Source organism: Lithobates pipiens, unplaced genomic scaffold (assembly GCF_037356315.1).
Source record: "Lithobates pipiens isolate NorthernLeopardFrog02 unplaced genomic scaffold, aLitPip1_a1.2 Scaffold_13, whole genome shotgun sequence".
NCBI classification, from domain to species: domain Eukaryota; kingdom Metazoa; phylum Chordata; class Amphibia; order Anura; family Ranidae; genus Lithobates; species Lithobates pipiens.
Window position 1 is genome coordinate 12,719,367 of NW_027507718.1, and position 12,288 is coordinate 12,731,654.

Here is a 12,288-nt window from a genome sequence, read left to right on the forward strand (position 1 = left end):
GTCATGTCAGGCCAGAGAAACTTTCTTAACATGCGTGTTGTTCTCTCCCAGATTCAAACTCCAAATAAGATTTCATTTTTTCCTTCATGTCACTCTTCCACAAAGTTTAGTTTTGTTCAATTTTCTGGTTATAACTGTTCCATGTACAGAAATTCCTGTCTCAGTTGTGTATTTCTGCCGCTCCTCCAGAATTATTTGTGGTGTCCTTATTCTTTTGCTTATGTCCTCCTTCTCTAGTCACTGAAGTTTGGCATCATAGTCTTTCTTAATAACTGATTTAACAACAATCCAGTAGATGTTCAAATTGTGAGATATTTTTAATAACTCAACTGTGATAGGGACTGTTCCAGATTGTTATCCCAGACTTGCTTGGATAGCTCCCTTTCCTGCATGATGCTGTTTGTTTAGATAGGTACTCTAAAAAAAACATGGGACTTTCCAGAAACGGGTACAATTATTTTGAAATCACATGACACTTTTATTGCACCCAGCTAGACTCAGCTGGTTACATATTCTCTGAAAGCAACGGTTTTGTTTTTCAAAGTTTATTTAGGGATTCAAGTAAATACCCATGCAGTTAAGAATCTTCTGTTGTTTTATTTATATGTGTTTAGGTAACCATATTTTTAAAAACATAATTGAACCAGTTTGTGCATTAAAATCACAGTTTAAGGGTTAGGTTTGTAAGGTTGCAACACTACAAAATTTGGAATTTTCCAAAGGGGGAGATATAAATGCAGAGCACTATGAGTAGACTAAGCACATACTATGCCATTGACAATATTGCCTTTATAAAATGTCAAGAAAACAGATTAACATATTTATTAGCTACACTGATCCTTTACAGGCAGCAAAGTGACAACGTCATTGTTTAGGGTGCTGTACCTAATCTACAAATAAAACTGCATCTAAGTCAAAAATCCTACAAGGTGGTCTTGATCAAAAGCATTCCGCTTCTACCTATCAATTTTAAACCCAGTAGAGAGAACACTAAAATCAGTTCCATGTACTCATATCAGCTAATTATGTTTACAAACTTATGAGCTGGTATACTTACAGCGGTGTTCCACCCAAAAATAGAACTTCTGCTTTAATGGAAGGTGTCCCTCTGACATACCACATTTGGCATGTCATTTTTTGGGAGGAGGGAGCGGATACCCTCTTTTTAGAGGCTCCCAGCTCCCACTTCCTTCCTGCGCACTGCGGCACCGGAAGGGAAATCACCTCTCCCCTCTCCCTCTCGGCAATCATCTGGGACATGTCACAGGTCCCGGATGATTGTCCGGCCAGTCACAGCGCACCGCGAGGCTCGCACATACGCAGTGCGTGCCCGGCTGTGAAGCCACAGCCGGGCACCCAGAGTAACAATGCCGGCGCCGCAGAAAGGAGGAGGAGATGAGTGGGACTTCATTACCCCATATCGCTGGACCCTGGGACAGGCGAGTGTCTGATTATTAAAAGTTAGCAGCTGCAGTATTTGTAGCTGCTGACTTTTAATTTCGTTTTTTTTTAAGCGTAACTCCGCTTTAAGTAATAAAAAATAACAATAAAGGTCTATGAACTGCAACAGCACACAGCAACCAATAAAATTTCAGCTAAAGTTCCTAAGGCAGGTCAGTACTGGTTATTTTTCATTGTTCAAAGTTAAACTGAAATGATAAGAGGCATTCTACAATGTATCCTGAAGGATTTAGGCTCCGTTCACATATGCTGCGGATGCGGCTCACAGCATGGGGCCTGGTGTGTCCCTTTTCACAGATTCAGGTGCGAATCAGGTCAGAATGTTTGCCTGAATTCTCACCTGAATTGGACCAGAAAATGCAAAGGACCCTTCTTCAATTTTGACCACAGCCGTATGAACAGGTTCCATTGAGAGCCGATCACACTCTCCTGTCATGTAAATTGGATGCAGGGAAACCCACATCCAAGTTGCATATGTGTGAACACAGCCTTAGTTCTCTCCCAGTCCCATATTCCAGCCAGAGAAGAGGCATCAATCAGATCTGACTATAAAGAAAACAGACTTGACTTGACTTTACTTTCTAGGGCTGGCATGACACATGCACACTGCTTGGGCTGCAAAAGGACTGGGTACAGTCTGCTTTAGAGCTTTGGTATATAAATTAGTAGTTTTATCAGTAAGGAGGGAGGAGTAGGGGCTGATTTATCTTTTCAGTTATCCTTTATAGAGTTATTACACTTTCCCCTATTATTATGTAATACCACCTGCTGCATACACTGAAATAAGTACCAGGTCTGCATATAAAGAATAATGGTAAGTTTACCAGCCTAGCTTCACTTCACTATTTCCAGATGCAGACATACCGTATATACTCGAGTATAGGCCGACCCGAGTATAAGCCGAGGCCCCCAATTTACCCCCAAAAAACTGGAAAACTTATTGACTCGTGTATAAGCCGAGGGTGAGACATGGCTGTCCATCCCTGTGTGTCCGTCCATCCCTGTGTGTGTGTCCGTCCATCCATCCCTGTGTGTGTGTCCATCCATCCATCCATCCCTGTGTGTGTATCCATCCATCCATCCATCCCTGTGTGTGTGTGTGTGTGTGTGTGTATCCATCCATCCATCCATCCATCCATCCCTGTGTGTGTGTGTGTGTGTATCCATCCATCCATCCATCCATCCCTGTGTGTGTGTGTGTGTGTGTGTGTGTGTGTGTGTGTGTGTGTGTGTGTGTGTGTGTCCGTGCAGCCTTGTGTGTGTGTCCAGCCTACCTGTGTCCCAAGCCTCCGTCCCGAGCCGCCGTCGTCCCGAGCCTCCTCCGTCCCGTGCCGTGCCTCCTCCGTCCCGTGCCGTGCCTCCCCCGTGCCGTGCCTCCTCCGTCCCGTGTCTCCTCCGTCCCGTGCCGTGCCGTGCCTCCTCCGTCCCGTGCCGATGGATCGCCGCTCTTCTCGGCGGCCATTCTACAATTCAAAATTCCGCCTCCGCCTGTGATAGGCGGAACACTCAATTTCCCAGCAGCCTGTGTTCCGCCTATCACAGACATCCTCTCATACTCGTCCGTAGTATGAGAATGAGCGGATGTCCGTGATAGGCGGAACACTGACTGCTGGGAAATTCAGTGTTCCGCCTATCACAGGCGGAGGCGGAGAAGGAGGCGCGGCTTTTGAAAATTAATGTCCGCCGTCTGTCTGCTCGATACGCTGATCGAGCAGTCAGACAGCGGCGACTCGAGTATAAGCCGAGGGGGCACTTTCAGCCTCAAAAAAGAGGCTGAAAATCTCGGCTTATACTCGAGTATATACGGTATGCTGTTATATTACTTTATTAAGGCATATAATTATTTTTAGAAAAAAAAGCTAGAGCATAAAGGGCCAATGTTGTCTTGGTTAAAGGAAAAGAACATGGGTGCTTGTAAAAGAAGCAAATTACTACTCACCTGCATAGTAGGTGAAATCTCTATTTCTTCAAGCTATACAAGTATTAGGCCCCTTTCACAGTAATGATCCATCCCGTGATGATCCCCTTGCTCAGCGGGGATCACTCCGTTGTCCCCACTGAGCCGGCGGATAACAGGGCGGTCCTGGCACACTGTGCCGGGACCGCCCTGTCAGCTCTCCGTTCTCCCCTATGGGGGATTGGATGAGCACGGACCGTCTGTCCGTGTTCATCCGATCCGCTCTGCAGACGGATAGAAAAATAGGATTTTTCTCCGTCTGCAGAATCGGACAATAGAGGAGGCGGACGATATCGGGTGTCTGTGGAGGTTCATCCGCAGACACATGCTATCCCATGGGGATGCATGTATGTCCGTATTTCATCCGCAAATGGATGGATGGAATACGGACATACGGTCCGCATGTGTGAAAGGGGCCTAACTGCTATCCCACAGCCTGCTGTGGTTACCATATTAACCACTGTGTTCTTTAGTGACATAGAGGCTTGAGGAAAGAACCACAGGAGGTGGTGGTGGACACCCTCTTTCACAAATCTGGAAGTGTTGGATAGCAACAGAAGCAGGTATCTCTTGAGGTAAAAAAACATTTGACTTGCCACGGCAAGGTAGAGATTAATATGCTTCTTTTACATTCTGTTAATGTTTCATTTTTGTCACCAGGATCACAGGGTCCCTTTAAGATTGACTGAACACATAGCCATGGAGATTTCAAAGCTTGGTTCTCCTAGCAGGGGCCATATGAACGATAATAAGATAGAATGCTGATAGAATAAAATAAGAACAATAGGATTAAGCCTGTTATCTGACCTTTTAAAGTATCATGTCTACATTAAAGTTAAAATGCATTTATGCTATTCATTATTACAGTAGAGCACATATGCAGTTGACGGTAAGGGTTCTGGAGTATGTTTATTCCCAAGGAGGATGCTTCTGAAAGATGAATTTTGTGTGGTTGCCATGGGTTTCTCCAGCTTGCACATAGCTCTTTACCCTACTCAATGAGCTTATAAGAGACAGAAATTAATGCATTGTGCATACATATGTTTTCTTCCCTAAGCACATATAAAAAGCATTTTCTATTGTTCATATGAAAAAAAGCATGCAAACTTTGAGAGTCACCCTTAAAGGCAAACATGGTTCAACTGAGCATTTACATTTATGTACTTACCAATGTCAGGATCATTCATAAACTGAGCCATAATTGTGCGCTCATCTTTTCCATATTCATTTTCTGCTTGTAATGTATAAAAGCCATTGTTCAAATGTGTTGGACTATCCAGCTGTAGGCAACCGTGATGTTCACTCATATTGTTGCTTGATTGATGAATTTTACTCCAAATAAAATCTGTATCACTTAGAACACTTCCTTCATAAAACCATTGCAACTTCGGAGTTGGGTTACCCCTTACACTGAAAGGGATACACCAGTGATGGTCCAAAGTTGGATAGTCTATTAGGGTGATGTTTGGTGGAACTATAATGAAAAAGACCAAAAAAAGAACATGCATGTTGAAGTAGGAAAATCACTACTGACCATTCATAAGCATGCGTTCTGCAACCAAATTATTACCATGATAAATGACATCTAAAGAACATAAATGACTTTCCAGTCCTGTAACCCAAACATTTAGAGTAATTTTACCTTAACTATCTAAAAGCAGTGAAAATCATCTCATATTGAAATTATTTTTATGAGGTCACCGTACGAATAGAGCAAAAAGTCGCATTAAAAACACTTTATTTGCTTAAGACCTTATAAAAGATCTAGTTTCCAAATTAATAATATGAATTTTCAAAATTTTTTGGTTGTTCCTGATAAAATAGGCTATGCAGAGAGAGATTTTACTTCAATGTGAACACTTTTAGGGCTAGTGTACATGAGTATTTGATAAAGGTTAAAGCGGTTGTATACCCCTCTTGGTCATTTTTACCTACCAGGTAAGCCTATAATAAGGCTTACCTGTAGGTAAAATGAATATCTCCTAACCCTGCATGGTTTAGGAGATATTCACCCTGCATGCAGCCGATGACTTTAGCGGCGCATGCGCTCTGAAGGTCCAGCCAGAACTTGCAGGAACGGAGTGACGTCATTGCAGCTCCGGCCACTCACAGCACCCGAGCCCACAAACCCAAAAGAAATGCTAAGGGAACATGTCATCCCCCTCAGCGGTGACCGGGCACGCTTGGGGAGCTTCGTTTCAAGTAAGTAATTCATAATGTGCTAGTATGTGATGCATACTAGCACATTATGCTATTGTCTTCCAGTGACAATTGTCTAAGAAAGGTTTTCCCTTACTTTAGAGTGATATCCTCTCAATTATCGTTGTGTCTCAAGACAAGAAATTAAGGAAAATGTAACCTACAGAACACATCAACAATAAAAATAAATAAATAAATGTCAGGGTTTTTAAGCCATCCCCTACACTATTCAAAAAACAAAAAAACAAACAACTTTTGGTTTCAGATATACTTTAGGATCAAAACATAAGACACCCAATTTCAAATGCACAAATGAAAAATACTTGCTAAGATACTGTACTCAGAATGGGGGATCCCCACTCCCCTGTTCGAACATCCGAAGCCGAAATTTAGCCAGAAAGTCGATAAATCCTTAGTATTATCCTTTATTTGGCTACATTATATTCACAGGATCAATGCTGACATGTTTCAGCCATTACAGCCTTAGGGTCCTTTCACACGGGGCGGATCAGTTCTGATCCGCCCCGTGGATATCCGTTTGCTCAGCGGGGATCACTCCGTCGATCCCCGCTGAGCAGGGAGATGACAGCTTCGTCTCTGCACACTGCGCAGGGACGGACCTGTCACAGCGCCGCTCTCCCCTATGGGAGATCGGATGACGACGGACCGCAGTGCCCGTCGTCATCCGATCCGATCCGCAGACGGATGGAAAAATAGCTTTTTCCTCCGTTACACTTTTTCGGATCGGAGCGGGTCGGATGTCAGCGGACATGTCACCGCTGACATCCGACGCTCCATAGAGCTCTATGGAGCACCCGTTCAGGTCCACCTGAAAAACTGACAGGCGGGCCTGAACGGGACGTCAGTGTGAAAGAGGCCTTACTCATGCTATGAATAAGGCTGTAATAGCCGAAATATGTCAGCATTGATCCTGTATACAGTATATGATGTAGCCAAATAAAGGATAATACTAAGGAGTTATTGAGTTGTCGGCTAAATTTCTACTTTGGATACTTTAAAATCAGTCTGAGAATTATAGTTTATACTTTGCTTTTATTCCTCTAGATTGGGTAATGTGAGTTAATAAAGAACACAGCTCACACTAACCATTATATTTGTGGCAAAAAAAGTCAACATTTTGGATAGTTTTGGAAAGACTATATAATCCTGCCAGATTTCATTGGGGATATTTTTTCTAATTTCCTGTCCTTGTGACAGTAGGATAATAAAAGAGACTAGCAGTTGTTAACTGGATTGGAAAACACATACAATGGTTTAAACTTAACAAAAATTTTAGCTCTTCACTATTTTACTGAAAAACAAAGTGGTTTGTTGCATTCTGCATCGTCATCATTATATCCTTCATTGCTTCCTGTCCCAACTGCAAATGCAGGGGAATCTCTCCAATGGACACACAAACCGCTATTAAAAATCTGAGAAACCTTTTTCAGAAAAAAGAAAAAGTGTTAGCTGTAGTTGAAATGTAATGTTTAGGGGCCAATTTTCTAGTGTGTGAACTATGGAGATGTACTATACCCACTTCAGACATCCAATCATTGGGAAGTTAAGCGCCCCTGCTCTACCACTTCCTTCGCATGTTGGTAAATTAGACCCTTAGTATAGAACATCTGTGCAGGGATTATAACATTTGTTTGTATTGGTTGGCAAGACCATTTTTTGAGGAATTGACCATTCTTAATGAATGGACACAAACATAATCTTCTGGGTTAGAATGTTTGACAATGATTAAAAATGTTAAATTAAAAACAAATGCATTGTGCACAGCCTACATAATGTTGATAAGAGGAAGCTAGCATTCATGTGTAGTAGTTAGACAAAGAATCACTTTGTGGTTGCATCGGTCATTGAAAAATGGGGCAGATCATTTTGCAAAACCAGTTTAAATATTGCTTTTCATACATTAACAACCTAAGGCCTTACACATTTAGGCCTAAAATGTGTTATTTATCACATAGAAACTGGTTGAATTAATATTTGAGATATTTTCTTTAGATATAAATAAAATGTATCACTTGGGTAACTTATCAGTGACAGGGAACAACAACACCTCAAATACAACACCTCTTCCAAAAGACTCCATCATAGCACTGCATGTAGGCAGCATCTTAAGTACTAGATCTGCAGCTCATATATGCATTTACTCAACATGCACAGCGAAGGAGACCTATATTTCTTGAAATTACATGAAAAATAAAAGTATTTTGTAGTACTTACAATGCACATTGAGCTCAACAAGAACTTGGTCCTCTCCCACAATATTTTCTGCTGAACAAACCAGAGTTTTTGTATTGTCCAGTGATGTCACATTCTTTAAAATGAGGGAAGCGGCACGTGTTACGGTTTCTATCTGAAAACAAAAATAACACTGTGAAATATAGTTTTGAGAAACAAGTCAATACGTGCAAACCTACAACCAGAAACTCTTACCAGGGTATTTGACTTAATCTGGGATATGTCCCAAGACACATTGGGGTCAGGGATCCCGGTGGCTTCACAAGACACTGTCGCGCTGTTCCCTTCTAGAACCATGACTTCTACTTTACTGACATTTACTTTTGGCAAAACTGTGAATGACAGAAAGAATCAATGCCACACTGCTGAGGAATAAAATAACATAAAAAAAGATACAAATTTGCATAGACTATTCTCTATTGTTAGCGGGAAGAAGGTTTTCAATGGTAATTGGACATTTTGGGGTACCGGGTTGAAATGAATGGGTCAAATATTAAAACATGATAAAAGTGTTATATAACAACTTCAGAAACCTTTTACAGATACTGCAGAAAGCTTTTTTTTGCTTTCACATTTGTATTCCTATCCAATAATCAGTATAGGAAAATGTGTAGTTTTGACTGATCTCTAAACAGATGTAAAGTCATCCCTCATATACAGAAAAGTGCTTGCCTTTTATAAAAAGAAAATGCTAAATCTTCTTTTTCACCTAACATATTGCCTTTTCCAGCACTCCCTCTAGAAATGCTGCCAGTAAAGATTTGAACAAGGACTGCATTTCTTTTTGAGCAGAGTTTACGTTCACCCCAGCCAGAATTCAGAGTTCTGTGTGACCTGTAACCTCAGCATACCCCAGTAGTCCTATTTTGACAGAACTGACTGAGGTAGGGGGAGTGATATATGCAAAGAGGCATGGTTACCAGTTCAGCCCAGTCCACCTGTACTCCTAACAAACCATCAACAGGATTTGCATACGCAGAGGGCCCTGGAAGCTATGGTTCTCTAGAGCTTGTCTTCATCAAACGAAAGTTATACAGCATCATGGAGACCTGCAATGCTCAGCTTTTATCCCAAAAGGAAAAGGCTGTGATTCTTTAGTCACCTATGTAAAGTCCATCTCAATCTACTAGTCCACTGACACTATCCTCTCCACTGACTGATAATGCTGTCTAAGTTGGCTATGTTTCTCCTCCATTGCTACAATTAAGGCTTAAGCGTAGGCACCCTAAGACAGAATGTATATAGTTACATAGTATGGTTGAAAAAAGGCACAAGTCCATCTAGTTTAATCAGTATTTCTGGCAAGATCAACAGAAAATAAAGAAAGCTAACAAAAGAAAACAAATGTAATCACCACATCTATGCCTCAGTAAGCTTATAATATAAAATTTTTGCTGTTGGGTTAGAATACACCTTGATTTGGACACTGAAATTTGCAGGTATTTGTTTTAATTAAAACATTGCATGTATACTGCTCTTTCAATGGACCATTTATAGGCAAGTATACTGACATTATTGGCTGCACTGTTATATTAAATTACTAAATAGCAGTACAAAAGGGTCAATATTGCTTGCAACTGCTGAATGACCAACTTGTTGATGGGATGTTGAATATGTACTATATATGGCTATAGTGCCATTGTACTAAAGCATAATCATTATGGTATTGTTGATGTCAACTCCTTGTGACCACATGAATAGTGTTTCTCCAAAATGTCTTCTGTTTAGGTCTTAAATCCTCAATGTAGCATGTTCATAATTTCTGTGACTGTATCCAACTACCTTATTGCTGGTAGTACATTTCTCTTTTTTCTTCCAAGCGTAATTTTATTTTCCGGAGAGTTTTTCTCATATTATGTCCAAATGAAAACACTTTTAGCGTAGTGATCTCTGCTTTTAGTTACGTTGATTTACTGAGGGATCCCTTTGTCTTTACCGGACTATCTTTTATTTGCATGAATATGTGGCTAAAATGATCAGTTTTGGATAGAGCGGGGAAAGGGTTCGACGCTTTTTCAAGTTTATATTGCTCTCTGGAACCTCCGGGTGGAGGGAGTCACCCCTTTGTTTGTCTTCACAGAAAGAGATGGAAGATCCAGAATTTTACAGTTGTCAACAGCTTGAGGGCATTGGTCCAATAGGAACATCTTTACTGGCGACTGCTGTCTAAAGCCTCGTATACACGATCGGATTTTCCACAGACAAAACCTCTGACTTTTGTCCGAAGGCGTGTGCCTGGATTTTGTCTTGCATACAAACGGCAAGGAATTGTAAGCCAACAAACACGAACGTAGTGATGTACTACATGGTTTTTCAGCTCTTTAGCTCCACCCTTTGGGCTTCTTCTGCTAATTTCATGTTAATAGAAGTTTGGTGAGTGTCTTTTAATTTCACGCTTTTCATTTTGCGCTTTTCAGTTTGCGCTTTTCCTTTTGTGCTTTTCAGTTAGTTTCTGAACGGCCGTTCATCAACCAGCCATGTTGCGGAATCGGAGGAGGTAAAGTGTTATTTATTATTGGCCTTGCTTTGACCCAAGTCCAGTCCAGGAACAGGAGGAGGAGGAGTTCTTGGACCAAAAATTGGTTGCTTTATTAATCGTGACCAATTATGTAATATGCCTTTGTTGCGGGAGATCCAGGAGAATAATCCAGATGTTTTTCGGAATTATCTCCGGATGATGGACCCCTGCTTTCACCAACTCTTGGCATTGCTGACCCCCTATATTAAGAAGCAGGACACATGCATGAGGCTTTTATTTAATTTTTTTAGTTGAATAATAATAATTTGATTTGTTATATTTTCTATATTTTTGGATGCCTAGAACGCACTTTTTGGTTAAGTTCTATTGGCAGATAGCATGTCTAATTGTATTTGTTTTCTTTTAATGTATAATAAAAAAATTGTGGAGAATAATATTTGGCTATGTGTTTTACTTCAAATGACAGTTTGGGAGTAGGCAGTTACATTTAAAAAATACAATGTAAAATTGACAAGGGACACCAACATAGTTTTATCTTTGATCCTAAAAAACTATGTGGTAAAAAAAAATAATATATAATAATATAATTCTTAATATCATTAGAAAAAAAAGCCTTTGAAAATTTGTTTTCAATAACTCCATCAGTATCACCAGCCAAGCAGCTTCATTATTATCTCATTAAAGAAGAGAATGTGCACTGCATTTCAAGATTTGATCATGTTAAAACCTGCCATCCAACAATTGTCTGCAAAAACTCCAACAACAATTGTCTGCTGGAGTGTACAAACGGTCGGCTTTTCCACCAACAGCTTGTCATCACACATTTCCCTTCAGAAAATCCGATCGTGTGTACGTGGCTTAAAGCGGTTCTTCACCCTAAAGGGGAAGTTCCGCTAGTATTATCCCTCCCCCCCTCCGGTGCCACAATCGGCACCTTTCGGGGGGGAGGGGGGTGCAGTTACCTGGATAATCCAGGTATCTGCACCCACTTCCGGCCAGACCGCCGCATGGCTCCGCCCACCCCCGCATGGCTCCGCCCCCACCCCCCGTTGTGTTCTGGGAAACACACAGTTCCCAGAGACACAGCGGGGGACCATAAGAGAAGCGCAGCGCAACTCACGCATGCGCAGTAGGGAACCGGGCAGTGAAGCCCTCATGCTTCACTTCCCGATTCCCTGACAGAGGATGGCGGCGGTGGCTGCAGCGAGACGAGCGATCGCTCGTTATCTGCCGCCGACATCGCTGGAACCTGGGACAGGTAAGTGTGATATTATTAAAAGTTGCAATATTAGTAGCTGCTGGCTTTTAATATTTTTTTTTTAGGTGCAGCTCCTCTTTAAGATGGAATTTCACTTCACTTTGTAAAGATTTTCATTAAGTTCCTATTGCATACCCAGGGTAGGAAGTAAAGCAATCTCTCTCAAAATGTCTCCAATAGTTCACAGACAATAAAAAATAAACTGTGTTTAATCCATTTCCTTCTCCTATCCAGAATGCAAAATATTAGAGGTTTAAACATCAGCTTTAAAGTGATTTTAAAGTCTAAGCCCTTGTACACATGGTCGGAGATTCCGACGGAATGTGTCCGATCAGACCGTATTGTCGGATAATCTGACTGTGTGTGGTCTCCATCGGACTATTTCCGTCTGAATATCCAACGGACCAAGTTTTCCAACTTGTCTATAAAATTTTCCGACAACATGCTCCGATCGGACATACTCCGATCATGTGTAGCCTACTCCGACAGACAAAGTGCCACGCATGCTCAGATCAAATTCCTAGACCAAAGCTATTGGCTACTAGCCTGAACATAGTCCCGTCGTAACGAAATAACGCCATCACGTTATGTACAATTGGATTTTCTGACAACTTTGTCCGACCGTGTGTATGCAACAGTTTCGGACAAAATCCGTCAGACAAAATCCGTCGGACAAAATCC

General features: G+C 41.4%; 1 protein-coding gene across 8 annotated transcripts in view; it reads right to left on the minus strand.

Annotated features, from left to right (window-relative positions):
* NTRK2 (neurotrophic receptor tyrosine kinase 2) overlaps positions 1-12,288 on the minus strand; it is a 312,631-nt gene that overhangs the window by 244,498 nt on the left and 55,845 nt on the right. For all 8 annotated transcript variants that reach the window (XM_077474847.1, XM_077474853.1, XM_077474851.1 and 5 more), the window contains exons 7-9: positions 8,066-8,202; positions 7,853-7,985; positions 4,587-4,892 (exon numbers count right to left, since the gene is read on the minus strand). In XM_077474847.1, coding sequence (XP_077330973.1) covers positions 4,587-4,892; positions 7,853-7,985; positions 8,066-8,202 — 576 coding nt within the window. The remainder of the gene's footprint in view (positions 1-4,586; positions 4,893-7,852; positions 7,986-8,065; positions 8,203-12,288) is intronic.